Source organism: Eschrichtius robustus, chromosome 3, assembly GCF_028021215.1.
Source record: "Eschrichtius robustus isolate mEscRob2 chromosome 3, mEscRob2.pri, whole genome shotgun sequence".
Classification (NCBI taxonomy): domain Eukaryota; kingdom Metazoa; phylum Chordata; class Mammalia; order Artiodactyla; family Eschrichtiidae; genus Eschrichtius; species Eschrichtius robustus.
In genome coordinates this window covers 96445023-96472985 of record NC_090826.1, presented here as the reverse complement: position 1 = coordinate 96472985, position 27963 = coordinate 96445023, and the positions used below count along the sequence as shown (strand labels likewise).

The 27963-nt window shown below is 54.7% G+C and overlaps 4 protein-coding genes across 8 annotated transcripts in view; all 4 read right to left on the bottom strand.

Moving 5' to 3' along the window:
• Positions 1–65: 65 nt before the first annotated feature.
• Positions 66–9041, bottom strand: CYB561D1 (cytochrome b561 family member D1). 3 transcript variants are annotated; one of them, XM_068540439.1, is made up of 3 exons: positions 7594–9041; positions 6999–7060; positions 66–6451 (listed from the first exon to the last, which is right to left on the bottom strand). In XM_068540439.1, exons 1-3 carry the CDS (start codon positions 7739–7741, stop codon positions 5948–5950), a joined length of 714 nt encoding a protein of 237 aa, XP_068396540.1. In that variant the 5' UTR covers positions 7742–9041; the 3' UTR covers positions 66–5947. The 3 variants fall into 3 exon arrangements, with proteins under 3 accessions (XP_068396540.1, XP_068396539.1, XP_068396542.1); XM_068540438.1 differs by having other exon boundaries at positions 66–6499; positions 7023–7060; XM_068540441.1 differs by having other exon boundaries at positions 7023–7060.
• Positions 9042–9168: 127 nt separating this feature from the next.
• On the bottom strand, positions 9169–17949 carry ATXN7L2 (ataxin 7 like 2). Of its 3 annotated transcripts, XM_068538110.1 has the most exons (11): positions 17823–17949; positions 15856–15921; positions 15367–15471; positions 14773–14983; positions 14188–14474; positions 13484–13566; positions 12875–13128; positions 11861–12059; positions 11599–11720; positions 10322–11117; positions 9169–9319 (listed from the first exon to the last, which is right to left on the bottom strand). In XM_068538110.1, the coding sequence occupies exons 1-11, from the start codon at positions 17947–17949 to the stop codon at positions 9305–9307; spliced, it is 2265 nt and encodes a 754-aa protein (XP_068394211.1). In that variant the 3' UTR covers positions 9169–9304. The 3 variants fall into 3 exon arrangements, with proteins under 3 accessions (XP_068394211.1, XP_068394212.1, XP_068394210.1); XM_068538111.1 differs by lacking the exon at positions 15367–15471 and having other exon boundaries at positions 17823–17931; XM_068538109.1 differs by lacking the exon at positions 9169–9319 and having other exon boundaries at positions 9962–11117.
• A 1808-nt stretch (positions 17950–19757) lies between these two features.
• On the bottom strand, positions 19758–26346 carry LOC137761205 (synaptophysin-like protein 2). The gene is made up of 4 exons (XM_068538108.1): positions 26271–26346; positions 25008–25209; positions 23876–24067; positions 19758–22519 (listed from the first exon to the last, which is right to left on the bottom strand). Exons 2-4 carry the CDS (start codon positions 25185–25187, stop codon positions 22373–22375), a joined length of 519 nt encoding a protein of 172 aa, XP_068394209.1. The 5' UTR covers positions 25188–25209; positions 26271–26346; the 3' UTR covers positions 19758–22372.
• The window catches only part of LOC137760616 (synaptophysin-like protein 2), a 35267-nt gene continuing 33236 nt past the window's right edge, over positions 25933–27963 (bottom strand). The window contains exons 4-5 of the mRNA XM_068537558.1: positions 26271–26395; positions 25933–25936 (exon numbers count right to left, since the gene is read on the bottom strand). Of these exons, the coding sequence (XP_068393659.1) occupies positions 25933–25936; positions 26271–26395 (129 nt within the window). The remainder of the gene's footprint in view (positions 25937–26270; positions 26396–27963) is intronic.

Sequence of the window (27963 nt, the reverse complement as noted above, 5' to 3'; positions counted from 1 at the left end):
AGGAATCCGTGGCTGCACTTCTTCAACCCTCCCCTTCTCCCCGCTTCCCCAACCCCCCAGGGAGTTCCATAGTTTCTGGCCAAGATGTGCAGTTTTGTCTGCCATGTCTTGCCGCTCTTCCCCTAGCTCCTCTTAGGTGGCACTGCAGGAGAATGGATGAGGTTAATACGATGGTTACCTTTTAGAACAGAAAATGGGAGTTCAGTGGATTGCCCAGCCTAGTCTCTCTTCCATCTGATCTCTCAAACTCCTTCCCTTTCTGCAGTTGTAGCTCTTGTACCCCTTATCTTGTCTCCCGGGCAACCACTGGTGAAGCTTCAATTTCCCCACCCACACTGCAGAAAAGGCTTAGGCCCATGCAGTAGTATGGTTAGCTCTTCTGGTCTGGCTACAGTGAGCCTATGCTGGATGCTTCCTCTCCCCAGGCTTGAGAGAGGAAAGCTAAAGCAGCTGCCACGTCAAGCCCTTTCATCAGGCTTATATATTGTTGTGTGGAAAACATGAAGTGTTTTCCTGCCCTGAGGCCTTCCAGTCGACATAGGCTTTGTCACAATCCCACAATCACAGAGGGCATGGAGAGAACCAACCTTTAGGACATGAGGCCCTGCAGGAACTCCTAGGTGCCCTATAGCACTGACATACATAAGGTGAGAGTCACTGACCCCAAAGTTGGGGGGTGTGTATGCATGTGCACGCCCATACAAACATGCACACAGGTTGGGGAGCACTGTAGCTGGATAGAACTTCGTGCTGCTTTTCCTTCACCTCGCACTGCTCCTTCACTTGGCCGTAGTTTGCTTTAGGTGTGGACCTAAGCAGAAAGGCCGAGCCCAGTCTTGGGCATCCTTAGAAAGCACTGTGAGATAAGTGGGAATCTGCTTTAAAGAGAGGGGTGCTGGGGGCCCCTCATGTCTACTCAATGAGACAAAGTTGAATCCTCTGGTACCAGAGACTAGCCTGAAGTAGCTACTTAATCTGCTTTTAACAGAGGTTTAAACAATCTGGGAAATTCTAATAGCATGTAGATTAAAAACTGGAACTTATTCCCTGCACATTGGTAACTTAGTCAAGCCTTCTGGGTGGGTAGGGAGAAGGTGGTCTTACTGGAGGGAATGGAGGGAATCTGTCTGCTTTAAGCTTAGCCCAGTGCTGGAGACTCTACATCAAACCACCCTCCAGGGCAGTTCTGGGGCACTATCCTCCTGCCTTTCAGCTGTGTCTTCTCTGTGCCTATGCTTTGCTGAGGCCATGATCGCAATGCCTGACTAGTGGTTCATTCCTGGATCCCAGGATAGGGAAAAATAAACTAAAATAAAAACCACCAAGATTAAAAACCAAATACTGAAGCCTCTGCGCTCCTGGGGTGCCTGCCTCTCTGTGCCCACTCCAGGCAGACTGCTGGCTGTTCTCAGACCAATGGAATGGAAAGTATCCTTCTCCTAATTTAAACATAACTGCTTTCATGGCACGTGTGTGTGTGTGCATGTGCGTGTGTGTTTTAATTCCAATAAAGTCCTTTGAGGAGGAAGGGGCTGTGATCCTACTCCAAGAGCCTGAAACGAGGAAGGAGAAACAAACCCGTGAACAAGCCAGGGGTTGTGTCTCACAGCTTCCCACCTCCACCCCGTGCCTGGGTGAGGGCCTGAGGCAGCCTGTGGCTACGGGGGAAACCAGAGGGTTGGGGTGGCAGAGTTGTGTCCACTGCTGTTGCTCCTCCCTTCCTGGATCGTCTGCTCCGCCTTTCCCTCAGAAGAGCAGAATTAGGTAGGAGAAATTTAGATAGACTTGAGACCAGGAGCTCCAGACTAAGACCAGCTCCAGGAACTTCAGGCTGGACCTGGGGCATAACTGACTCCCAGATTTGCAGTCAGCCCCGTGACTTGAAAGCACTAGCTGGCAGCACTCAGGGCAAGCTTCACTAGAGTCATATAGCCTTGGTGGCGTTCCTGACCTTGCATCTAGGAGGAAATGTCTGTGTTCTCCAATGATGGCCAGCAACACAACCTTTCTGAGACTTGGGTCCTCTAAGCATCATTATCCATAACTGTTTATTGCCTCCCTAAAAGAAGCATAAAACCCAGAGCCAGGCTGGGTGAAAGAGAGATAAGGACAAGCACATAATACCACCTGTTTACATCTGTTTAATGCTTTGAACTTCCCAATGCCTGTTAACATGCATTCTGTCATCTAGCGCTCACAACATCCCTGTGAGACAGGTCAAGCAGTAAGTGATTTGCCTGTGGCCACACCAGTGTTAGGAGCTGGGTTAACCCAGACTGCAGGTTTCCTAGCTCCCAGGTCGATTCACTTTTCACTTCATGATATGTAGGCTCTTTATGCCAACCAGACGCAGGGGCAGCGGGAGCACTGAACCAGACGCCTCCCTGCTCCCTAAGCCTGCAGAGGCCCACCAGAAATGCTGAGGGAGTCAGGGGTGTCCCCTGGAGGCCAAGACAGGTCAACAGAAGGAAGGGCAGGAGTACTAGAGGTTCAATGTCAACAGCCACCACTACCAGTGTCAGTGGAGCATGCACTACGTTCCCTACATCTTGGCCTTTGTCAGGTGAAAAGGCCTTATTAGTTTACTCAGAGGATGCTCAGGGCCCGCTCCCAGAGGAAGGATAAGGCTTGGCTGGGAGGTGAGACTTCTGACCCCTCCTCTCTCTGCAGCCCGAGAAGAGGGGGAAGGTGAGGGCTGGCTGACTCAGCCTGCAAGTGCTTAGAGATCTGGAGCTGAAAGGCCCCAGCACTGTTCAGCTAATGATTATTATTAACTCTGAACGGGCCTTGGCATAGCAGCCAGCTGGCTCAGGGAGAATGCCTGGATCTCCCACAGTGAGGTTTTAAAAACAAGACCCATAGCAGCCATGCCCAGGGGTGGAAGGATGGGGACGATGAGAAGGAAGGGACAGGCCAGTGTCAAGGAGTGGGGAGAGGTAGCCTGCCCTGTGAGAGGGTGCGGCCAGAGGAGGCAGAGGCTGGCAAGAGATAGCAGCCTACCTTCGATGCAGCTGAAAAGCCAAGAAGGTGAGGCTGGGAGACTTCCCCAGACAGAGCTCCTGCCACTCAACACCACCCCCCAGCCAGGGGCAGGGCGGGGGGAAGTGTTGGGGTGGGAAAGTGGTGGCTATGGGAAAGATGGGGGCTTCGGGGTGGTATGTGAACCCAGAATGGTGATCCTATTACCATTTGGATTTAGATACAAAAAGCATCTATATTTCTAATGTCCTCAAGGCTGAGTTTGAATGTAATCATATTTGGAATCAGGACTTAGTGAGCTTGATATGCAAATTTGTGCAAATGACACAGAATTTTTAAAAAACTTGAACACCCTGGCTTTTTTTTAAAAAGGCAAAACAGGCTGGCTACTAGCAGCTTTCCCTAGTTAGGGGACAAGGGCAAAAGGGCAGCCATTTGCTTCTCCCCCAAGGCCTCTGCCTCACTCCTGAGGAGCCCAGATAATACCCAAGATGGGCAGATACAGGGAGGTGGGGGGATAGAGGGTGTAGGGAGGAGGAGACACACAAGCAGGAGGCATATGCAGCCAGCCGTCAGCCCCCGAGATCCCAGCTGGAGGAAGAGTGCCCTGGCACTGAGGTCTAATGGTTGTCCAGCTGCTGCCCCAGGATGTGAGGGCAGGTGGTGATGGAAGGAGAAAGGAGGGGAGCGGAGGGAAGTCCCCCTACAGTCTGGCCAGCTGGGAAGAAGGGCTCCTCCTGGCGACCTCCTCCCTATACTGCAATCAGACTGGCTAAGCAGGAGGAGACCACCTGTGCTCCCCTCTCTGCCCTGTGCCTCTGCCCCCCGAGGCCTACCGGTCAGAGAAGTGACAGCTGGGACCCCTTCCTCCTGCAGAATATAAATGACTTCCCCCTTCCTCCCAGGGCTGGGAATAGACATCAGCTGGCACTGCCCACGCAAACTGCCGGCTGTCAGCCAGCCTGCCCGCTCACCAGCCCCCGCACCACCTGGGAGGAGGCAACACCTCAGGCAGGCTCAGGCTTTATGGTGTTGCCTGCTTGGCTCCCAGAGCAAGCTGGTGAACCCCACCCAGCCTTCCTACCCTGCTATAGACAGAGTAAGACTCCCAGCACTGACTGTGCTGGGCAAGGGGAGATGGACTCCCTGATCAAAGCAACCCTCGGTGAGAATCTCCTCCATGCAGCCCCAGTAACCATCTCTCCCAAGTTCAGGACACACTGAGGAGTTGGAGATGGGAGAGAGGGCAATGAAAAAGACAGGAACAATCACCCTCTGGATAGCAGGGGTCCCCCTTGAGATGCTCAGGGTCTGGAGGGCTCCTAGGAGATGACACCTGACCCGGAAGCATCCTAGCGAGGTCCGCTCAGAGGACCCCTCTGCCCCTGCAGTTCTCACTCCTGTACTGTTGAATCATACCAACCTCCCTGCTTCTGAGCCACCCAGAGAGGAGGTCTTGAATCTTCTAAAGACCTGAGATATCCAAAATATTGCTATCTAGGAACACCTACCCCCTGCTCCCAGGACCTAGAGCTCCAAGCCCTACACCACAGGCCTCCCAGAGTTCCCACTGAACTCTCTCTACCAGCCTTAACACCAATTTCCTGGCTCAGCCATTCTCAGTATTTGCCATGGTCTACGGAGGTCCCAGCTCCCCGACTGAGCCAGACGACAGTTAACCAATCTAGCATCCAGCCCTTATCACCGAGGGCAGCCTGGGGAACTACTGATACTTTCAGTTTGGAACAAGGAGGGGTCTCTGCAGGGAAGAGAGCCCAGCCCTCATTTGCCAGCTGGCACCAAATTCAGCCCCCTCCTGGGCCAAAGAGCTGGCAAGAGACGACACTTGAGGAAAGCTTAGCTGACGAGGAGAGAAGGGGAACCAGAGACACTTTGTTTTCTCTTAGATCAGAAGAGCCCTGCCCCATTTCCTTGACTCTTATTTTGTTCTAACAGTTTCGGAAGAGCTCCACGAAGCTATGTGCTAAGGCAAGGACCTGAGCCCTAAGAAGGACAAAACATGAGCTGCTCAGGACTACTTTGCCACTGAGAATGGATGTCTCGCAGCCCTCAAGCCCAGATCCTGAAGTGAGCTGAAGGAAGTTCTTAGCTGGGCTAAGAAGCCCAGCCAAGAGCCAAGGCTTAGTTAAGCCAATGCCCTTTTGCTCCTCCAAAAGTTTTAAAGTGACTTTAGTGCCTTTACTGTCTTGATGTTCTGGAGACCCTCACCTGGGCCCCTTCTCTCCACAGTGCCTGACCCCTTGTCCCCTGGTGCAGGGGCCAAATCGGCACAGATTCCTGAAAGGCCACGAGAGCAGACCTGTCCCTCCAGAGGGGTAAGGAGACAGTGAATGTAAGAATTACACCCTGAGTCTGCTGAGTGGGCCAGCCCATGGTTCAGACCTGGGAGGGTGTTCTGTGACATCAACTTGACAGACACTGAATGTTAAGAGAGATTGTTTAGAAACAATCACTCATTACACACATGAGGAAACTGAGGTCCTGAGACATGTGACTCGCATAAGGTCCCACAATAGAGTGTACAAGGACCATACCCCATGAACAAGACCCACTGGCTCTCTCCACTACATTGCTTTCTCAAAGTGACCCAAAGAGCCATAGCTGTCATTCATAAGTTGCAGGAATCCAACTTTTCACCAGGCATGCAAGCAAGAAATGACTGCCAGCACCACCACCACCACCACCACCACCCAACACTTCTGTCTCCCATCAAGAGTGGAGGCTTCAGGATCAAGCTCCCCATCACCTTTCACTTGCGCCCCGTACATTTCCCCATTTTGGCCCACTGAGTCATCTGTCAGCAACGGCAGTTTGGGTTTCTGCAGCCCCTAGCCCAGCTAAGAAATACAAAAACCCTACCACTTCTGAAGTGGATCCCTGAAGGTCACCAAAGGAACCACTGAAGTCCAAGTCAAGTGTCCCATTTTGATTCACAGTCTGGAGGAATTCACATTTCCATTTTCTTCCTTGGCAAGTAGAAGCTGGAGATCTGGTGCATGATTACCAGGGCTGGATGGAGGGGCAGCGCCAGGCACATGTACCAGGCTGCACCTTTGATCTGGGCCTGGAACCACACTGAGTGCATACCCAGGAGCACTGTGACCGTAGCCATTAGGTAGATCACCAGTCCACATGTCAGATGGTAGAGCTTGAGGCGAGCCACCCTTGAGACCCTGGCTGCCCGGGGACAGAGGAGGCAGAGCCCACACAGTGCCTGGACGCTAGTGGCCAGCAATGTCAGGGCCCCTACCCAACTGTGCCAGGACACCAGGTGGGGCAGCTCACTGCGGGTCCTGCTGGAGATGATAAAGCCCAGGCCCAGGGCTGCGCAGAGGATGGCTAGGGTCTGCCCCGCCCAATGGAGTCGGATCCGGGCCTTTCGGGAGCAGAAGAAGAACACGGAGTGCTCAGGCGAGAAGAGTAGGATGGCCTCAGACGTGCAGAGGCAGAACTGTGAACACAGGAGAGGGCCAGTGAGCCTCAGACCCAGCTTGGAGGCCTAAGGAAAAAGAGGTGCCCTCATACATCCAAACAAGGAGGACAGAGGGTGGGGGCTAAAGAACTCCTACCAGGACCACCTGCCACACAGGTCAGCATTTGTGGGCAGAACTGGGAATCCATGCTAGAGCGGAAGTCTCATCATTCAGGCTGACATCATGCCCCCACCTCCACCACAGACAATGACCCTCATTTCTGGACCAATGGGAACAGCAAATGTTAAACTTCCTCCTGAACTTTGGGGTGGGGAGCAACTGGATCACACCCCTTCCACTTCCTCCTTTCAGGCCCTACTGGAGAAAAAAATGGTGTCTTCCATGTCCTCCCACCCCCTTAAATTACCACCTGACTACCTACAGCCCAGCCCTCCTGTTTCCTGATCTCACAGGTTGCAGGGAAAGATGGGGCCCTGGGCGTTTCCCCCCACCTCTCTGAGCCTCAGAAAGGCTAAGCCTTCTGAAGGCTGGATGCTTCCTTAGGGGCATATCCAAACAAATCACCTGCAGAAAGAAGCCCAAACTCACCGCCAAGGCCATGAATACAGGGTGCCAGGAGAAAAGACCTAAGAATCAAAGAGAACAGACTGACGGCTGGGCACCGTTGTTTCTACCCCTGTGGCTGGCTGGAGCCCAAGGAATCTGGCTGGAGGGGAAAGGTCAGAGTAGTGTCTCCAATCCTAATGGGTAATCAGGAACTCCGGGCAAAGTGGAGCAGCCAAAGGGCCTTAGGGTGAGCAACCAAGAGGGCAAACATACCACTTTGGCCTGGGTTCCCCATTCAGCACCTCGCAGCTACCAGCCCAGTCCTAGAACAGACCTTGGCATCCCTCCTTTACTTGTATCATCCACGAGGGGCTTTGCTTATGATGAACTAGTGAGTTCCGTTCACTTCAGTCGTCTCCTCTCCTCCCAGCACCCAAAGCCCCACCCTTCCAGGACCCACCCCCAGGGCCACGCCCCACCACGCCCTTACTACCCCTCCACAGTCCGCCGATCCACTGCTAGGGTTCCCCCTCCATGCCTCTTAGCGCTCCCAAGCGCTGCCCCTCCAGCATCTCGGCTCCGCCCCCCTCCCCGCCCCACCTTGCACACTTACTGGTTCCTGGCCGGGACAGCACTGTCAGAAAGATGGTGAAGCCCAAAGCGACCAGGTGCGCCATGATCCCACTGCCTCTCCGCAGCCACCGGGTCAGTCTCGGCTCCCTCTGTGGAGCGGGAACCAGACCTACCTCCAGGGACTGCATGGCGGTGCCCGGCCGCCCCACACCTCCAGCTGCCAGGGCACGTCTTCCGGGTTTGCGATCGCGGAGGCGGCCTCGGCTGCGGGAGAGGCTCCTCCCCGGGACGCCGCCGGCAATGCGGCGGTTCGTCCACAGCGCCCTCTGGGGGCTGGGGGAAAGCGCATCCGTCCTGGAGAGCCCCGAGGGCGAGGGCGGAAGGCGACTGGACAGCTCCGGGCCCACCGTGTGTCTTCTGCCCAACTCATGTGTATCTTTATGTCTACCCGGGCTGACGGGGCTTATGTCTCAAATAGCCTGTGGAAACTACATTTACGACAACTGATTTCACCCGAATCACAGATTTGCTATACTGAACCAAGAGTGTGAAACCAGTGTTTTGAACAGTTTTCCAGAAATACTGGATTTCCCTGGTTGCCCACTCTCTCCTGCCACCTCTTCTTCTGTCTTGTTAAGGGAATAAGATTCCTCCCTGCCTAAAAGCAAGGAGACTGAAAGGAGAGGAGAAGGCTAAAAACTAGTGCCCTGTGCCTGGCGAATTCAGGTTTGAGGAGCAAAGGAGGGACATGCAACAGTCGTATCCCCTGTCTGCACAGTAGCTGTTGTCCCCAGTGAGACAAATGGAAAAACTAGGGCACTCCCAGCCCTTGCCGCCTCCACACCATCTGCTCAGCCCTGGGGAGCCAGGCGAACCTGAGGGGCTAGGGCCTCCCACACAGCTGCTGCCTCCCACACCAAGGGAAGTTCTGTAAGTGAGGATACCTTTTCCCTTCCTGACTCCAAAAAAAGGTGTGGTTCAGCTTAAGGAGGCCTACCTGGGAGAGGCTGTACCCCTTCCTGAAGGGTAAACCCACAGGCCATGGAGAAAGAGACCAAAACCAGCCATCCCCCAGAAATCAGGGACATCCTGAGTGCAATTACCAACTCAAGCTCCAGTGGTTGAGAAAATAAGGCTACTAGTAAGAGGCAGGAAGGGCAGAAGGGCTGAAGAAACTGAGGCAGTAATTCAGACAGGACGGAGGAGCAGGATTGCTGGAAGACCAGAAAAGGGCCACAGGCGGACATCCACAGACCTTCAAGGCCAAGATCCAAGAGCAGAGCCAGAGGTGTGGCTCCCCTCCCCGATCCAGTTTCCTTTCCCAATGAGACTGTAGTCCCCTTGCTCGCTCCGAGCCACATGCCTCCTCATCCTAAGACTCCCCCAGTGATACAACCCCCAGCCATTTCCACAGACTAAAAGGACAAAAATATACGAGTGTAAGAGATTTTTTTTTGCGGGCAAGTGACGGGAGCTGGAGTCTGACTGCCTATCATCTCAGCCTCCTGGGGAGCAATTGGGGACAGTAAGGACACTCATTTTGTTACATTTCTTTCCTTCCTTTTCTACGTTTCTGTTTTTATATTTTCTTAGCAGCAACAGAACAGGGAGACAGTCTTGAGGTATTTTAAAGAGTATTTTTTTCTTAAAAAAAATAATATAAAGTTATAAAAAGCGGCAGCAGCCTGGGGCCCGGATCTGGAGGGGAGGAGGTGCTGGCGGCTCCATCGCAGTGGGCAGGCACTTTCTTGTTAATGGGCTTTTGACTGTAGGAAGACAAGAGGCAAGAGACAGGGTCGGGCTGGAGGTCTAACTGTCCTCCTATCCAGCAAACTATGTGGGCCAGAAAAGCTAAGGCTTGATTTCCTCCTGCTGGTCTTGTGAGTAAAGCTGGGCAAGGGGGAGGATGAATGCCAGCCCAGCAGAGGCAGCCTGGAGATCACCCATGCACACGTGTGACAAAAACACACTCAGGCCCCGTGCAGCTGTCAAACTTACTACTCTCATATGGGCACCAAAGGTGTTGGTATGCATCTGGCCAGTGCCTAAACCAGGAGGGCATCTCCCCTTCCCACCTCCAATACATTCCTCCTGGCTGAGGTCATATGGATAGCTCATAGCATGCTACTCCAGGGCTCCCATCAGAAAAGGCAAATAAACCTGGCTGCTGGCTTTACCAGAAACCCTGGAGAGCTTGCCTGGTACCTGAAAACCTGGCAGTGGGTATATGTATAAGGTGGGCAGACATGCATATGGGGACCTTGGGTTATGTCCCTGCCCTTTCATGCCCTGATGCCCAGAGGTAAAACCAATGAACCAGACCAGCCCACCCACCCTGGGCCCAGCGTGTTAGGCCACAGCTCAGGGACCCAAGCTCAACCCTACTGCCCAAACCTTTCTTATCAGAGCTCATGGAGTCCAGCTTCCTCTCCTTCAGGGAACAGAGGTAGCTCCAAGTCCTGGAGTGAGGGCCACAGCCAATTCAGAAAGTGGCCCTTTGATTAAAGCAAGCAGGGGAAGGGGGAGAGGCAGAGGCAACATCTCCTTAGCCCAAAGGAGAGCGCTGGGGATAGGGGAAGGCCCACCAAGCAAAAGCTGGGGTCACCTCTCCCTAGAGAAGATGGCCCAGGAACTCTCTCTCAACTTCCCCAGTCTTCCCTTCCCTGCACATTTACTTAAGCACCTCTTTTTGTCAGGTGCCTGTGCACTCCAACCTCATCCATCCTGACCCTTCCCCGCCCCTGCTCTTCAGGGAGCTGGGCTGGTACCTTCAGTGTAGAACACTTCTCCTCAAAGGCCAGGGCTGGACCCGGCTTCTTGCGGCGCACAGAGCAGGCCGCGTCGGCGGGGGCACCAGCCTGGCAGTGCTTGGCCTTCACTGGCCGGCAGTAAGTGGCCAGGTTTCTCCGCTTCTTGGCTACCTCCTCCTCAGAGAGGCAGTTGGTCGGCAGGGCCTTGGCCGGGTGTCCAGCCGCTCCCTGGTTGTCCAGCTGAGACGCCTTGACTGGCGTGGGGGGCTGATGAGGGGAACCCCGACAGTCCAGGGGCCCTGCCCGCTTCACTCTTGGCTCCACCGTCCCATTAAGCCCCATGCCCAGGGCTGTTTTAGTCTTGGCCGAGAGGCCCCGGCAGCCAGAGGGTTTGCCTTTTCCAGTGGGCTCCAGGACGCAGGTCCGTTTGAAAGTGGTGGGCCCAGGGGATAACTTTCGCTTTCGAGAAGGAGCCTCCACCTCAAGCCCGTCCTTGCCTTTGGATGACTTGCTGGCCTTGGAAGGTGGGAGCTTGCTGAAGGATGGGGAAGGTGTGTTGGCAGGCAGTGGTGAGGTGATAGCCTGGCTCCCGCCCATGCACTCTGCCTGGCTGCAGGCGGCTGCCACGTTGGGGGAGCCTGCAGGGTAGCCGGGGCCAAGGCTGTCCTTGGTGGGGGGCGTGGAGGCTGGGCAGGCGGGTCTGGGGGGTGGGCCTGGAAGGCGGGGGCAGCTGCCCATAGAGGATGGGCTCAGGGGAGCAGATGGTGGGGAGCTGACAAGGTGGGATGGAGGCTCAGCCGCCGGGGGGATCTTCCTGCAGCAAGAAGAGAGCCCCACTGTGATGCCAAGCAAGCAAGAGGGCCTCCCCACCAACATACAAGTCTTTCCACCCACGTAGAAATGGCCCACAGAGCCCTGGCAGTGCTGCCCTCTGCTGGGAAACGCTGGAACTGAGGGATAGGAAGAAGGCACAGGGAAAGGCAGGAATGAACTAATATACAGACCCTTTAAAAACCTCACTTTAAATCTCAGGTTGGACATCCCCTATCCCTACTTACCCAAAAGGTACTGGAAGTGATTGGTGAGAGTTAAGATTCACTCCCAGGTGACCCATTCAGGCCCTGCCTTAGCCCAGCTCCAGGCTGCCAAGTTTCCCCACCTCCTTTTCATCCTACCTGGGGTCTTCCTGGCAAACAGCCAAGCCACATCTACAGGTATGTATGACGAATTAGGGGCTCTGAAGCCCGTGTATGCCTGGGGCCTGGGAAGGGAGGTTCTGGGGCCAGGAGACTCACTTCCACATGTGTGAGCTGAGGTGCCGTTCCAGCATAGAGCTGAGTGCCGAGCAGAACCGGTCCAGCCGGCGGCTAAACACGTAGCATCCTGGACTCACCAGCCGGCTCCCAAAGGTGCAGAACTGAAGGCAGAGGGAAGGCACATGGTTAACGGGGCCTGAAATACAGGGAGGGCACCTGCACATAGGATCTGACCTCCTCCCCACATTGTGAGCCAGGAGGACTGGCCCCCCACCCCCAGGTCCCTGCCCCAGGTCCTTACCGCCTGCGGCCGAGGGGGCCGGGTTGCATAATGGCAGTCAGTGGGGAGGTGGAGGTCATCAGATGTCCCCTCCTCCTCACTCTCCTCGCTGGAGGCCTGGGCACCACCCCGGGGCAGGGGGAAGGGGAACAGGCCTGGGTCCCCATCACCACCACAAGGGCCTTCATCATCCAACTCACTCTCAGAGGAGGCCCGGGACCTGGAAGGGCCAAAGGGGATGTGAGGGCGATGTGATGAGAGTGGGTCACGGTAGGGGTGTCCCTGAACCTGCCAAGCTCAAAAAGTCGGGGCAGACACCCTGCTGGGCGATCAGACAAAGAGGAAGGAAGACAGGAAGGGAGGGAACAACAGAGCTCACAGAGTAAGAGCCAGAAAGATCAGGGGCCACAGCTCCCAAGGGGTTTTCTCCCCAGCCCCTTCACTTCCCAGGCCCTGCCTCCTCAGGGGGAAAATCTGCTCCACATTCGCTTCCTCCAGAAAATCTGAGTATAACCACACCCAGCTCTGGTCAGCCCAGTCAATTTTCTCAACCCCCTTCTTGTATCACATATTCCTGTGAACCTATCTGTGAGCTGAGCCTGTGTTTCGTGTCTGCCCCTCATGTTACAGGCGGAGATGCGTGTGTGTCTCCTTCCGCAAGGCAGGCTCTCCCCGGGTTCCAGCGCAGCCTCCGCACACGAAGGGGCCAGTGAATAAATAGACAGTAGGACTGCCTCACCCAGGACCCTGACCCTTTCGGCTCCCCAATTACGACTTTTGGCCTGTTGGAAGCAGCTGGGAAAATGTTTTTTTCCTGGGTGTTGGAACACTACAGAGAGCCTGGGGTACTGCGGTATTCCTGGTTAGGAACAGGGAGTCGCCCACCTCCACACCACCGCCAGGGGCCCCTCCCCACACACTCAGGGTGAAGTGAGCAGCATCTTCCAGGGCACTCCCTGGGCCTGTCTCCAGGGGTTCCTGATGGCCTGGGGCCAAGTGTCCCCAGGTAAGATGGGTGCTGGATCCTGGACGTACCTGGGCAGTGCACAGTATGGGTAGGTCTGCTTGGCACGAGCAGAGAAGGTGCTGCTGGGAGCAGCCACTGCTGCCACAACCTGGACTGAGGAGGGGGGCTCCTGGGAGGGGCGCTCAAGAGCTGCCTCCTTGCGCCCTGGGCTCTTCTCCTTGGGAGACTCCCCTTTGCGGGAGTTGGCCTTCAGCTCTGCCACCAGCACGTCAAAGTCCTTGGCTCGGCCCTGGACTTCCCTGCGCTGGTGCACGGAGTGGATCTAGAACACAGCAGGGGGAAGGGTGGGGAGGGGCTGAGCAGAGGTAAGGGGTGGTGGTGTGCTCTGGCCTGGGCAAGTGAAGAGACTGGGTGTGTGAGTGTGGGTGTGTTTGTGTGTCCTTGTTTCACTTCCTGACAGGGCCAGAACCCTCCTCTGGAGTGGGGGATCTGGAAGCCAGCCCCTGCCCGCTGTCCCCACCTTGGGCCCAGTGGGGGCAGCCTCCCCTCCCCTTGCCTGGTCTAGGCTTAACCCCCATCCCTTCAGCTGGATCTTGGATGAGATCTCACTCGCTCCCCCTTCCCAGGGCCCGTGTCTGTGCTGTCCTCCCTCACTATGCAGAGGGACTGGGGGTTACCTTGCAGGTCAGCAGGCGGGTACAGATCTTTTTGGTCTCTGGATTTATTACCCCACACTGCCTGTTGAGGTCGCACTCCTTCCCTGTGGGGAAAGCGGTTCCCATGAAACCCAAGGCCATTTCTGGGAGGGTCTGGCGTCTTCAGGCCAAAGGCCTGGGAGAGCTGGGCCTAAGGCAGGAGAGCCTCTGGCCCTCGAGTCTGGGGCTGCAGCCTTCCAGAGATACTCCTCTGGGCATCAGCAGCTCTCTGCTGGGTGTAAGAACCATCCCGTCCCCACGCCAGCCCAGGCACTCCTTTGGGGGGCCCCAAGTCTCAAACAGCGCAACATGTACCAGGAAACAAAAGCAGCTACAGGCATCTGGGATGCCAGGGAAACCAGCTATGGGAGGCTTCTGGTGCCCTGGATCTAGACGAGAAAAGAGATAAAGTTCAACAGCCCAAGGTGAGGAAAAATACCTTCACCTGCTTGGGCACAGGCTCCCATGGCCTTAATCAGGAGACCTGGGCTGAAGAGAATCTTCCAAGAGAGCAAGCAGGTCAAGTGAGTGTCCACATCAAGGGATGACCGGGAGCTCCTGTACCCTGGCACCCTGTGATGGCCAAGCCCACCCTTTCCTGACCCCCTCTCCATCAGGCCCAAGGACAAAGCAGTCCAAAGGAGTCCCCACTCTACCTTCCTGACCCCAAGACCACGACTACTCACGAGCCATCTTCCGGTGGGTTTTAGGGGGCAGCCTGGCCCCACCAGGCTCCTTTTCAGACGGGCTGCCTTCAGCCCGGTGACTAGGGCCCTCGCTGGGGGTTATCTCGATGCTCCCTCTGCCAGGAAGTTCTTTAGAAGGGGATGCCATGGGGTTTCTTCCAGGGGAGTCCTTGCTGAGGCCAGCCGGCTGGCTGAGGAAAGCAGAGGGTGGAGCCACCCTGATTCCGTGTCCATCGGGCTTCGGGAGACTGGACATCTTTTCCAGATTCACCACAGGCACGAAAAGGCTATACATGGAGAGAGGGTGCAGGCTGGGAGGTAGGGAGGCTGGGCCTGGGCCTCAGACTCTAGCCCAGAGCCATCTCCTTTCCCAGCCCTGGAACTTGGGTGGGCTCCTGCAGGAGTGCAGAACATGGGAAAAGGGGGCCCCATATTCCCCGGAGCAAGTAGAAGGGAGCTGCAGAGAGAGATGGCCGCCTCCCGCAGTGAGCAGTGCCCATCGCCCCACAGCTGCCTCCATGTGTGCCAACCCCTCCCTGGGCTAGGGTCAGGGCTTGTCTCAGGGAGTCTCCAGCCTTTTCTTACCAGAGGTTGTCCTTCTGGGTCTTCTCAGGAGGCTGGTGGCCACGGCTCCGGGACCCCTGGCCCTTCTCCCTGGAGGAGGTTTTGGTGGAACCTGGGGCCCTACAAGCTGGGCCCTGACCGTTCACTACATGGCATTTCTGAGAGCTGGCAGGGGCTGGAGGTGGAGGTGGGGCCCGGGCGTAAAGCTTGCTGAGCGGCCCATGTCTTCTTTCTGTCACCAGGAGGTGGAGAGAGCAATCGAGGTGAGTGGCATCAACTGTCTCCTTCCCCAACCTCCTAACCCTGCTCACAGACTCACGATGGAGAATCTGGAGTTTCCAAAGCTTAGATTTTAAGTTTGCCATTTGAATTTCAGCCTTCAAGACTCAAAATTCTAGGAATCAGCTTCCTGAACCTCTTAGCTCTTCCCAGATGCTAAAAGGGTGCTTAAACAATAACCCCAACCAACCACAATCTGTGAAGCTCCCTGCCCCCACCTTCTATTCCCAGAGCCTCCCTCCATTACCCACATGACCTCCCAATCGGCCCTGTCCTCAGAGTTCCATGTTCCACCTTCCCCTGTCCCCTCTATCTCCTCCCTAGGGCTCCCCTCACCGCAGTGCTTCTGGAAAGCTTGAGGCTTCACCACTTGGCTGCAATGGTTACATACAACCAAATAGAAGTCGTCATGGGCAGGGCAGTGCCCGAAGATGGACATGTCTGCAATGATAGAAGCCCTTATCACTGGGGCTGAGGACACCAGCTTTTCCCTGTAAGATCAGAGAACACTCCCACCCACCACTCAGATGACACTTCCCCTCCCAGCTGATATGACAAGCTTTATATTGGATGCTTCCAGCTTCCAGAGTTCAATCTAACCAGTCCCTAAGAATGCAGGCTTTCAGGTGAATGGGCACCAAACACCAATGATTAGGATCTCCCTCAGTAAGTCACAGGAGCCAGGGGAATAGGCTGACTCAGACCTATCAAAGTGAGAATCCCCAGACCTGCTGCTTCAGGCAGCCACCTCCTGGGTTGTGGTGGAAGAAGGGAAGGTGGTCCTGTCTGCCCTGGGCCCCAGCCCCAGTATGTGTCAACCCGCACCTTCTTTAATGAGGGTCATGGCATCCAACTTCTTCAGGTTTTTGTTACTCTCCTCCAACTCAGTCCCTGGAGGAGAAACACAGCTCAGAAGGACCGCCCCCATCCCAGAAGCCCCATCTCCCATCCGACCAGGTCCTGGGACCAAGAAGGAGGAAGCCCTCACTCCTTGACAAGCACCTGGTGCTCAGGACTACTTGGAGAACCTTTCAGTGGATCTTTCTCAAGTGCCCATTCTTCCTTCACCTGCTACCTCTGGAATGAGCTGACCCCATTAGGAGGGATCCAGCCACCTTTCTTATGGATCCTTCATTCCAAGGTACAGTTCAGGATTCCACTGCTGACTAGTTGGGTGACTATGGGTAATTATCTCTTTTCTGGGCCTGCTTCCCCATTTAAACGGGAAACAGTCCTTAACATATTTTACTACAGAACCCCGAGTACCTTCTTGAGATTTCTCAGACAGGTCCTTTCTGCTTTTCTGTGGTATCCCAAACAGATACTCTCCTAGGTCCCCATCCCCGATTTTGTTCCACCTGGGTTGCCATGGCATTGTCAAAGTTACACCCAGCTTCTCAGGTCCTGCACTGATAGGATGGCCACAGAGCAGAGAAACTGCTGTCTTATGGCCCTTCAGCATCTTCAAAGTCCCCTTGATCAGCTATGCAAGCCCTTTTCCTCTTAAGAGGGGGTTTGGGCAAGGGTTGCCCTTGTACCTCAGTTTCTGGGTTGATGACAAAAACGTTTTAGCTGTGCAAAGCAGCTCTTTCCCCATCCCCCTACCTTACTCCTCTCCCCTCCCTCCTCTACGCCCCCTCCCTGTCCCTCGGAAAAAAAATCAATTCTGAGTCACCAAACCCGTCTGATTCCATTTCCGGTTCTCAATGCACCCAGACCCTGACAATGGCCCCATCCTTGCCCACCCAGCATGGGGCAGTTCTGGGGTGGCCTGAGGCTCCCACTTAGGTCTGCTTCTGACACCTACTAACAGACGTGCCCCTTTCTAGAATGAGAAGAATACTGACAGTCTTATATAATCTCCAGATATGAGGGGTGGTGGGTTAGGCATGCAAGAAACAAGGGGCAGCTCCCACTCTTAAGTCCATTAAAATGCTGTGATGGACAGAACTGAGCTGGGAGTTGGACGTCTCAGAGGAGAACAAGTGTCATCAGAGACCGCTCCATGTGGTCTCCTCCTCCACCTCATCTCACTTGCAAACTTCTTCAGGGGCGTGATGCCTGCTGTCACCCCAAAGGCCACGAGGCCAGATGCCCCCTGGGGCCCAGGAGACAAAGATCAGGAGAAGGGGCTGTCAGCCCGCTCACCAAAAGCACTCAGGGGCCTAGAGAAGGTGGGGGTCAGGGGAGAGAGCCCGGGAGGCAGGGCAAGAGGCCCGGGAAAGGACGGAGGGTTGGAGGCATGTATGGATGGACGGAGGAGGGAGGAAGGGAGGATGGATGGATGGATGGACCGACGAACTAATGCGGAGGAGGCGGGGATCTAGTGGCACTGCAGCCGACAGGCAAACGCCGAAAAGGAGCAAAAGGTGTGGGGCAGAAGGCGAAGGAACAAGGGGGGTTGGGAGGGGGGCACAGAAGTGGGGTGCGTGGGAAACACGTGGAGAGGACTGTTGCGGATGGGGAAAGCTCGAGGCAGGTGCAGGAGGGGCGGAAGCTGGAGGACAGCAGGCAAGAAGAAACATAAAAGCAAGCAGATGTGGGGGCAGGTATTGGGCAACGGCAGAGGCAGAGGTGGGCAGGGTGGGCTGCTGGAGAAGAGCCGGCGCTAGGACCCGGAGGCGCGAAGGTGGCGGAGCGGGCGGGCACTAGGACCCGGCGGGTCCTTTGTTTGGGGGGCCGGGGAGCCGGACGGCGGCTCCCGTCGGCAGCTCCCCTCTGTTGGCGGGGGCCCGGAGGGGGGGAGGGGAGACAGTGATGGGGTCTTCAGACTCTAGGGGTGCTTCACTCACCTTCGGCCGCGGGCAGCTCGGCCCGCTCCACCCACGAGCTCCAGCTCTGTCCCGCGAAGTCATCGAGACTCGGCACCCGCCGCTCCAGAGCGGCCATTGCTGCCGCCGCGCGTTCACGCACCGCCATCACCGCCGCGGACGCGCGCCCGCCCCGGCGCCGCCGCCGCGCGGCCCCCTCCCCCCATCCCTGCCGCGGGCACGCCTCCCCTCTCCCTCCCACCTTTCCAGCTCACTCTTTGCGCAAGCGCAGCACTGGTTGCCTTCCCCTCACTCTCCGTGCCGCATAGCCTTCTGGGAAACGTAGGCTTAGAGGTGGGGAGGTTGCCTACTGAGCTTGACGCGAGAGCCCCTCCAAAATGCACAATTGCGGGGGAAAAAGAGACCAAAGCCCCAGGACCTCTGCTCCTAACCGTTGTGAACACATTCTTTGTGCTACCAGCCCACTCTCTTAAGTTCGCTGCACACAAACCCCAGTCCCAAACCTCTCTCTGCCCAAGATGCCCCTTTAAGCCGTGCTTCCGCCAGCTGGCTGGCGCCCCTTCCCGGGCTGGCGGCCACGAAGCGACTTCGCTTCCCCGTAGATCGAATGCGGTAGGTGCAGGGAGGTGGGCGCTGTGAATCAGAAGGGCAAAGGGAGGGGGTCTGTAGGATGTGCCGAAGGACACAGGGGTTGGAGTGGGGGAGGGTCCTCAACTCTCGGGTTGTGCCTCCTGTGTGGGAAACCCACGCTGCCCTGACGCAGAGCAGAGGGTTGAAGTGGCGTTGTCTGGGTTTGGGAGGACCTAGCTGAGCTGACCGGGATCACCTGTCAGGATGACAGAAGGCTATCTCCGAGCCAGAGCCAGCCCCGGAACTGGGGTGGCCCCGAGGCTGCTGGTGTTTGCAGCATCTCTGCTGATCCGTCTCTCTCCTCATGAGCACTGCGATCGATACCCTGTACCGCCTCTTCCCAAACCTGGCTGGACCCTGACTCCATCCATCCCTTTGGCTTCTTTTTCTAACGAATATTTTCTCTGCTGGCAGGGCTGCTACCAGAGCCTGGGCACAGGGAGATTTCTCATCAGATCTGTCATTTTCCTTGCTAAGGCCTGGAAAATACCTTAATCATCCACCTCTTTCTCTTTTCTCAGCTGATGACATTCTTTCCCACCCTCACATAATCAAGAGACAAAAGCCTGCCCCCCACCCCATCACATCAGAAAAGAGATACTAATTCTCTTTTCCCTCCTCAACCCCTTACACCTCACCACATACTCATTCTTTCATCTAAGGGGAAACCAAACTGGAGGCAAATAAGTCAAGGTCTGTGACTTCAAGACCTCAGACTGTCTTCTCATTTTCACCCAGGGAAGGTTTAAGTACTTCAAGGATAATCTCTGAGGGTAGAGATTCTTAACCTGAGAACCATGGATGATTCCTAGGGGGAGTGGGACACTGGTGACTTTGAACGTAATATTGTGCCCAAATGTATTTTTCTAGGGAATGTAAATGTAGCCTGTGACTGTTTCTCAGAAGGGGCATAGAGGTGCAAGTTTGTTCAGCAAGAACCTTTATAGTTAAAAGGGCAAAGCACGTGGCCCTCAACTCCTGACAGGAAGCTTGTCTAGGTCACAGATGGTAGGAGAGCAAGTGGAGACAGCATTGTGGAAGCCAATATCTCTCGCCTTTTGAGTTTGCTCTAAATTTACTGATGAGTCTCAGTTACTTTGGACTAATTGGTGCCACCAAAAGAGGAGATGTTGCCAGACTGGGGTCCGCCAGGAACAACTCAGCCTGCAGACTCTATCGCTGGGAGTGCAGAGTGGAGAGGAGTGGAATGATGTTTTGGTGGAAATGCTGATATTTGTCCAAGAACTTAAAGCAAGGGGAGGAGGAGGAAAAAAGTCCCCAGAAGGGCTACATTCTTGGCGCCTTCATGGCAAATGCTTGAAGCACTGTTTATTCAAATGTATAATAACAAGCACCAGAAAACAACATGCAACATTCTCCCCCCACCCCTGATCTTCAATCCCAGAAGAAGGACACCTATGACCATGATAGTGGAGGGAACTCATGTTCAGGAAAGGTCCTAGGTGGGCACCCTGGCAGGGTCAGAGTTTACTAGGGCAAAGGGCAAGTGCCCTGCCTGTTGGCCTCCTGTGGCAACTGGAGAAACCAGCACCTTCTACCTCAGGCCCCACTAGGCAAAGTGGTGATGCCAGCCCTAGTTGGAGGGGACACGAGTCCTATGAGGACAGCCGCGCACTCAGCATTAGACCCAGCCCAGCCCTCTGAAGGTAATGAGGTGAAGTAGCCTTTCCTCTTAGGGTGGCTATGGAGAGAGAGGCCATAGCCTAAATCAAGGCTCTTCAGGCTGAGAACAAGCCAGCCTCCTGAAGAAGAGAAAGAGCCTTCTCTGCTCTAGGGAGAGTTCTGGGCTAGGAGTCCTTGGCAGGAGTGCATACCCACCCACCCCCTTTCCCTAGCTGAAGGGCCAATTAGTAACTTAGGCCCCCAAATGAGAACACTTTATCCATCACATTTCAGATAAATTATAAATACGTACACAGAATCCAAACAAAGTTCCAGTAGAAGCTACTCACAGACACTCACAGGGGCCAGCTTGAAGAAAACTGAAGGTCATCCCTTTGTTCTCTGTATCTCTGGAGCTGTGGGCAAAACTGTCTCCCCTTGTCCTTGAGTAATCATGGGGACAGCTCAGGACAGAGAGGTTCAGACTTAGAAACACCCTTATCCCCATCTCCTATCTTCCCTCCTCAAATGCCTTCCCCCAAATCTAAAAAACAAAACACCTAATTTTTCACTGAAGGACTCTGGAGCATTTGAAGATGTAAACCTCACACTCCCCTGTCAAGTGAGGAAACTGACCCAAAGAAGAAATGATTGGCCCAAAGTCAAAGGTCCTGCCGCCTGGGTACCCCAGTAATGCACACGTTACAATGGAGGGTGCTGAGGAAGGTGAGGAGGTTGGAGGGGTTGACTCAGTCCTGAGGAGAGACTGGCACAGGGCACATTTACCTTTGGGATGACAACTGGGCTAATTGGCACTGGATTGGAAAACGGCTGGATTCTGCCTTCTTCCTTCTTCCCTGGGCAGCCCTATGGCCAGGGCAGACTGAAATGTTTTGAGCTGGATGGGAGACAGATGGCCCTTATCCAGTCAGCACTGACTCTTGGGCCCTGGGGTCCCCAGAGGGACTGAAGAGGTGTCAGGAAGGGGAGACACACCAAAGACAAATATGGAACTGGGTCCCGAAGTGAAGAAGCACCAAGAGCATCAGCCTGCCCTGGACTGGGGTGAGCGTGTAGGGGGGATAGAGCTTGGAGCAAATGGGGAAGCAGGGGAGGAATGGCGGGCAAAGGGAGAGGGCATGTTCTTTCGTAAAGGTGAGAAGGGGAAGTACAAAACGGGCCAGAGAAGGAGCAGGGCGGGAAAAAAACAAGTAGAGAGTGAGGAAGAAATGGGCCCATCCATCCATGTCCTGGGGCTCTGGGGCAACTTAGACTCATGATGGTCCTTTCTTACCCTTTTCAAAGCCCCTGTCTGGCCCCACAGGAATGAAAGGAAGGCCTGGACAGACTTTGAAAAGGATCTTGAATGCCTCAGACCCAAGAGGCTGGGGAAGGGAGAGGGACAGAGAGGTGGGAGGCGGGGAGGCTGAAATGGAGATGCTCCTAGACCCCTCATCTTGTGTCCCAAGTGTGAGACCAAGCCCAAGAAGGAGGACAGGGAGGAAGGTAAGGAGTTTCTAGGGCAAGTATGAGTTTAGAGTGTTGGTGGAAGTGCCCCAGCCTGGAGGGGTGGGAGGACTAAGGGAATAAAAAAAAACTGGTTCCCCAGCAAGTTTCCTGGCTTCTGTTTCTTGAAGTTGCAACTCAGTTGCAATTTATCTGCTCCTCACCAAGTCTCAGCCTACTTGGGACCCTCTGAAAGGCTGTTTTCTAGGCTAGTCAGCCTCCTGGGTTCCCACATGATGGGGTCTGTGGGCAAACAGGCCGAGGAGAGGGTGGGGAGCATACTGAGCTCAGGCTGATTGGAGGTCAGCGCAGACACGGCGCCTTGATGACAGCCATTGACGAGGGGTCACTAAACCACTGGTGGGCCCTCCATGCAAGGGGGCAGGGAGAAGGCTGCCAGCCAATTTCCCCTCCCCCCACTTTTATTGAAGCTGGACAGACTGATAGAAGTGGCAGCTAGGAACCAGTCTCAGGTCTTCTGACCCCAACCTTTGCCTGTAGCAGAGGCTGGTTCTCAAAGGCTGTGAGGGTACATGTAAGACCCCAAGTAAGATGCCTGGGTCCAGGCAGTAGATAAGAAGCACTGAGCTCCTGCCATCCGGGGCTCCAGCAAGAGGAGGGATAGGAAGCCACTGGGAGGGCTGCCCAGGTTTCCGACAGCTGATGCCTGCCCATCCAGTGAAGACGTCTCAAAGCTCAGAGCCCAGAATAATGGGGGAGGGGAGTTGGGGGAGGAAGAAGAGGGAGGTCCTGGAAGCCAGAGGCGGTTGAAGAGGCGCTGTCCTGTTCGGGAGTAGCCGGGTGGGGGCCGCTTACTGCTTCTCCACCGCTCCTTGCTCAGCTGCGCTCTCCTGGCCGGCGCCCTGGCCCTGGTCCTGGCCCTGCCCATGCCACGGGGTCTCCTTGAACACAAACCAACAGTTCCCGGCCCACAGGAAGAAGTTGATAAAGCCAAAGAGCTGCAAAGACATCAGGGCGAGGGCGGCTTATGAGAATAGAAGGAGGGCATCCTGGGAACAGGGAGAGGGAGTACCTGTGTGTTGGGGGGAGGGGGAGGTGCAGAGGGCTAGAAAGACTAAAAGAGAACTGGAGGTAAGAGTCAGGGTTTAAGGCCATCACCCACTAAGGGATTCTCTGGTGAAAGTGTCTAACTCTGACCCAAGCTGTGGCTTGGTCGCTAGGAGAACCTGGCTCCTGGAGTGGAGCACCGTGCAAAGCACAGCAAGGAGCAAGGGCTCTAGTGGCGCTTCCCACGGCGTCCGCAGGCCGTTTTCCGTAGGCCTTGTTGGGGTGAGTGGGGCCAGAGCTGTCCAAGGTGCTCCTTCCCTCGGGCAGCGACCCAGCCAGCTCTATCCAAATATTTATTCAAAATATTTAAAAACCCATCAGCAGGGAGTTTTTAGGGGGAAGTGTACTGATGTCTGCAATCAACTCTGAAATGCATTAAAAATAAGATGGATTGATAGACGAAGAGAGGCAGATAGATACGGGACAGAGCAAGTCTAGTAAAATGTTAATGGTACAGTCTAGCTGATGAGTGCGTGGCTGTTCACCGTAAAAGTCTTTCAACTTCTCCGAATGTGTGAACATTTTTACAGTAAAAGGCTGTGGGGCTAACACCTATCAGCAGGGTTCCAGCAAGGTCTAGAAGGCTCCCTGGTGTGCCAGCCATTAAACCTTTCAGTTGCTGGGCCCGGGGAAGGTTCAGGCCATTTTCAGGGCAGGGCTGAGGTGGCTGGGCTGACAGGAGGGCATTTGCAAAGCTCAGCTACTTACCAACTGATATGGAGATGTTTCAATGTTCTAACAGCTGGGGTGGCCAAATACATGCATACCAGCTAGACCCACCACTGCCCAAAGACCTTTTCCAGCCTGGAGGCCTGAGTGACAATAAGCCCCTTCTCACCCACTCTGGGTCTGCTCCCCGCTTTGAGCCCAGTCACAGCCCTGGGCTCCCCCTCCACCTGCTCACGTGTGTACATACACACAGACTGTAAAGAGGCAGGAGGAGGGAGAGGCAGTCACAAAGAGCACGCCTGGAGGTGGGGAGAAGAGAGGGAAATGGGAGGCAGGGGGCAGAAGGAGGAAGGCACAGGAGGCTGAGTGGCTCTTGGGTTCCCCCTGCCCAAATGTCCCTCAGGGTCAGCCAGGGGCCAGCAGCCAGCATTAGGTGGAGGGGAAGCACTGGCTGCCAGGGCCGGGGAGGGCAGCTGTGGAGACACACTCTCTGTTCCTCTCAGACCCTGCTGTGACAGGCCTGGGCAGCTGGGAGTGTGCTGCCTTCCCCAGACCCCTTCAGTGGCCACAGGTCTCACCACGGAGATGTTGGCCAGTCCCATGGAGGGCGTGGCCCCGGCGCTGCACACCGCCTCCTCTCCGTGGCACACAGACATGGCTGCTGTCAGGCTGGATGGTCGTGTGGCCCCCTTGATGTCAGTCAGGCCCTTGCCCCAGGCAGCTGCAGCTACCAGCCAGAAAAAGGTGAAGGAGACAGTCACACAGAAGTCCTGGGAGGAGCAGAGGGACAGGAAATGCAATCAGAAAGGCCGCCATGATTCTGTACTTCTTCTCCTCTCGCCATAAGGCACTGGAATCCTGGGGTCCCAGGACAGCTGCCTCTTCCCATCCTACCCAACACCTAGAGCTTCAGGGAACTCAGATCATCCTAGGGAATCTGCCACCGAGAGAATCCTGCCAGCCAGGGCTACCCCCTGCCCATGCCCTCAGAACTGAGGTCAGGTAACAATGTGCCCAGGCATCTGTTGGTCAGTGTCATCCCCAAACCCACATGGCCTAAACTTGATACTCTCCCCACGCCCAGCCTTTCCTTTGATCACCACTGCTCAGTTACAACTGGTGGCAGAGTGAGGGCAGACTGCAGGAGATAAATGGGGTCCCCTAAGGCACCCTTTCCACCTTGCATGCCTGGGATAAGGAGAAAGTAAAGGGGAAATAACATTAATAATAGCTAGCACTTATGGAGGCTAACTATACACCAGGTATTTTACATGCATGTTCACTTTATCCTTCCAAAACACTATTAGATAGTTATTATTTTATTCCCATTTTATAGTTGAGGAAACTGAGAGTTAGAGAGGTTAAGGAAATTGTCAAGAGCACACAGCTAGTAAGGGACAGTGCTGGGATTTGAACCCAAGCAATCAGGCTTCAGCGCCTGCTTCTTGAAGCTATTGTGCCTACTTTGAGTAGAGCAAGCGATGGGAGGTTGGTAGACGCAGAGTCCTGGGACATTGGCCTTCCACTGGCCCGAGGACCTGTGGCAGCCCCAGCACCCGAAGGGACCAACAGCAAAGAGCTGGCAGGGAGATTGAGGAGGTTCACATCCGAGTGTCAGGGACCCAGGAAAGCCACCATGTTTGTCCTCAGCCGGGGAACGTATGTCTCCTCAGTGTCTCCACCCCATCCCTCCTGGCTGTGCCCACTCACCACCAGGGGGAAGCGCCTGTTCTCCGTGTAGATGTTGTGGAAACGCAGGTAGAGGACGAGTGCAGCTATGGTGTAGAAGAAGGAAAAGATGCCCAGGGTCACGAAGAACTCAGCGGGGGCAGAGAAGTCCCCCATGAGATACATGGTCGTGGAGGTGGATTCATCGTCGCAGAGGGGCATCTCATACTGGACCCGGTTCAACCTGCAGGTGGCACGGAGCCCACCCTGAGCTCAGGGCGATCCTCTCCCTGTGGAGGCAGTGGGCTTCCCCTGCCCCAGGAGCAGTCCTGCACTAGTTCTCACCCAAGGACTCTTACAGAACCAAGAAAGGGGCAGGTAGGGAGGAAAGTTTCTGGAGGGAACCTCGCAGTCAGGACAGGAATTTCCCTGGAATTCTGGTCAAACTCTACCTCCCTCTCAGCCACCACCCCACACTCATCCACCCTGCCCAGATACAGTGACCCTGTATTTCCAAGTATCTCCACGACCCTTTAGATCGTAACCACAGTATATATAGTTCATCTATTTCTGGTAGCCAAACCACCAGGAAAATCAGCTTCATTCTGTCCCTGGGAAAGCACAGGTCCACAGTGGCCAAGTTAAGATTGGAATCACCCATTCTCAGGCTTTATTTGGGTCCCTCAATGAGACTACACTGGACAAGCTCGAGAGAGAAAAACAAATACCCTATCATGAACAAGAGACAGCTAATCTAACTTGGCTGCTGCTACTAGAAATTTCTGAAAAGCTGAGCCCTTTCCCCATTCCCCTCTGAACACTTGGGCTCTCCCTTCTCTAAGCTCCCAAACACTCAGGAAAGAGTATTGTCTTCTACCTCCTGGTCAAGGTATACCTCCCTGTATTCTGGTGGTACGGGTGAGCATCCCCCATCAGCTCTTTAGGATCTGAGTACTGACAAGCTTCCTTACCTTCAAGGCAGGGAGGAGGCTGCTGAGGGTCGAGGAGCCTCCACCCCACACTGCATGGGTTCTTTCTGTAGGAGCTGTTGTTACCTGCTATTGGTTATCCATGGACTGCAACATTATTATAACAAGGATCTATTTGAGTTTCCCTTATATTTTTCTCTGGCCAGTGTGTCTGAAATTCCTAAAGGGCAGGAAGGACCTGAGCCTTGTAATTCTATCTGAAACTGGAGTGGCACACAACAAAAGGTCTTTAGGTTTCTGGAGGAGAAAGAGACCAAGCAGGTCCTGCCAATCTAGTGAGAGAGGCTATGCGGGGTCAGAATCAACTCCTGCTCACCTGAAGGGATAGCCGAACGAAACAATGATGGCGCTCACGTCCTTGGCTTCGTTGTTGCAGCGAACCGTTGCTCCTGTTTCCCCACTGTAGGAGCCGCAGGACCCGAAGGCGAAAATAGCAAAGAGCTGAGGGAGAGTGAAGCCCCTCTGAGAGTCAGAAGGTCTCAGCTGGCCAAGGTCTATCCCTTCAGAACCACCCTCTGACTCTCAGCCGGTGCAGATATGGCGGGGGGAGGGGCCAGAAGTCCCTTTAATCAAGTCCCTCCTGGCCAGGGACCCATGGCTTCCTTTGGTCTCCCAGCCTCAGGGTGCTGTGTTCACTGCACAGCGTGCTGGACCAAATAGCCAAATGAATAAGGTTGACTTTGACTGGTACCTGGGAGGGAGATGAAGAGGGAGAAACGGGCAGTTTCCAGGTCTCCCCATTGGATGTGACACTGGAGACCACAGGTAGCCTCCTTAAGATGATGACTAACACAAAGCAATTTAGGCTTTGGAAACTTCTATCTCAAAGTTGGACTTGAATTTCCTCCCCAAGGGAGAGGCACCCTAGAAATAGATTTCCCTGCACCAATCTAGATCAGGAGTGCATGGAACTCTTTCCATTTCTCCTTTGAAGCCATCACTGAATCTTGCCATTACCTTCTTGCTAACTTCCAATGAGTGGCTTCCTGCCTCAGTGGAGGTATAGCTGGAGGGGACAACCTCTGCCGAGCCTTCCGAGGGGCCAAGGGGGCAGGGGCCCGGCTGCTGTCCCATGGTACTGCCAGCTAACTCCTCTCCCCCAAAGGCACCTTTCCTTTGGCAACTGTGCTGGCTGCATTGATGCTGGAAGTCCTGTCTCAAGCCCAGAGAAAAGTATCCTCAACTTGCCTTATCAGCCTCTGCTTTTTCCCCAGTGGTGCTTCCCTTTATAATCCGTTGCTGCTGCCATTTTTCAGTGTTAAGAACCAGAGGCGTTTCAGATCACTTGAATTGTTTTCCTCTTCACCTTTCATCACATTTTACTAAATGTCCTGCCTTGAGTGACATGAAATTCCCTCATCCTATGATTTTCTAATTTCTTTCTGAGGATACACACTTTGGTTAGAAGGAGGTGAGAAATTGGAGTCTCTGATCCTCCCACATCATCTGTTCAGGCCTCGTTTCCTGTGCACTTACCATTGGCTTGTGCACGATGTAATCATTTGCATTAAGCAGTGAGCTTATTCTGTTAATTGTTCACTTTTTGTATGTTTCTTTGCGATGTGGTATCTTGGATATTAAGCACCTAGAAGACAGCTAATTCACATCCCAGTCCTGCATCCAGTGTTTATAGAATAGAGTTGTGTTCACTTTATTTTGCTAATGCTTGATAGTGTTGTGGAGTGAAGAGACCTCGATCAGGAGTCTGGAAATCCAGGTCCTAGTCCTGGCCCTGTCACTAACTGGCAGGGTGACCTCTAATAAGTCATTCTGCTCTCTGAGTCTCAGTTTCCTCCTCTGTAAAATGAGGGGTTTGGAGCAGGAATCCAAAGGCCTTTTCCAACTCTATGATTCTCTCACTCTCCGAGGGTAACGCTATCAGTGTGCTCTTGGCTGGGCTTGCCAGCAGCTGTGCTCTGTCCCTGGGTGGTGTCCGGTGCCACTGCCCCACCTTGCATCGCCTGGCCTGGCAGATCTTCTTTATGCTGGAGCCACTGACCCCTCTCTAA

Excerpts from the sequence above, each read along its gene's own strand:
- ATXN7L2 (XM_068538109.1), bottom strand. The coding sequence starts at position 17,949 with ATGGCGGTGCGTGAACGCGCGGCGGCAGCAATGGCCGCTCTGGAGCGG. Across the intron at positions 13,567-14,187 it reads AACCCACCGGAAGATGGCTC|GGAAGGAGTGCGACCTCAAC; the intron begins GTGAGTAGTCGT and ends CTTTCCCCACAG. Across the intron at positions 13,129-13,483 it reads CCCGCCTGCTGACCTGCAAG|ATCCACTCCGTGCACCAGCG; the intron begins GTAACCCCCAGT and ends GCTGTGTTCTAG.
- CYB561D1 (XM_068540438.1), bottom strand. The coding sequence starts at position 7,741 with ATGCAGTCCCTGGAGGTAGGTCTGGTTCCCGCTCCACAGAGGGAGCCG. Across the intron at positions 7,061-7,593 it reads GCTGTCCCGGCCAGGAACCA|GTCTTTTCTCCTGGCACCCT; the intron begins GTAAGTGTGCAA and ends TTTGATTCTTAG. Across the intron at positions 6,500-7,022 it reads CTGTATTCATGGCCTTGGCG|GCCTCCAAGCTGGGTCTGAG; the intron begins GTGAGTTTGGGC and ends CTTTTTCCTTAG.
- LOC137761205 (XM_068538108.1), bottom strand. The coding sequence starts at position 25,187 with ATGCCCCTCTGCGACGATGAATCCACCTCCACGACCATGTATCTCATG. Across the intron at positions 24,068-25,007 it reads ACAGGCGCTTCCCCCTGGTG|GACTTCTGTGTGACTGTCTC; the intron begins GTGAGTGGGCAC and ends TGCTCCTCCCAG. Across the intron at positions 22,520-23,875 it reads GACTGGCCAACATCTCCGTG|CTCTTTGGCTTTATCAACTT; the intron begins GTGAGACCTGTG and ends ATGTCTTTGCAG.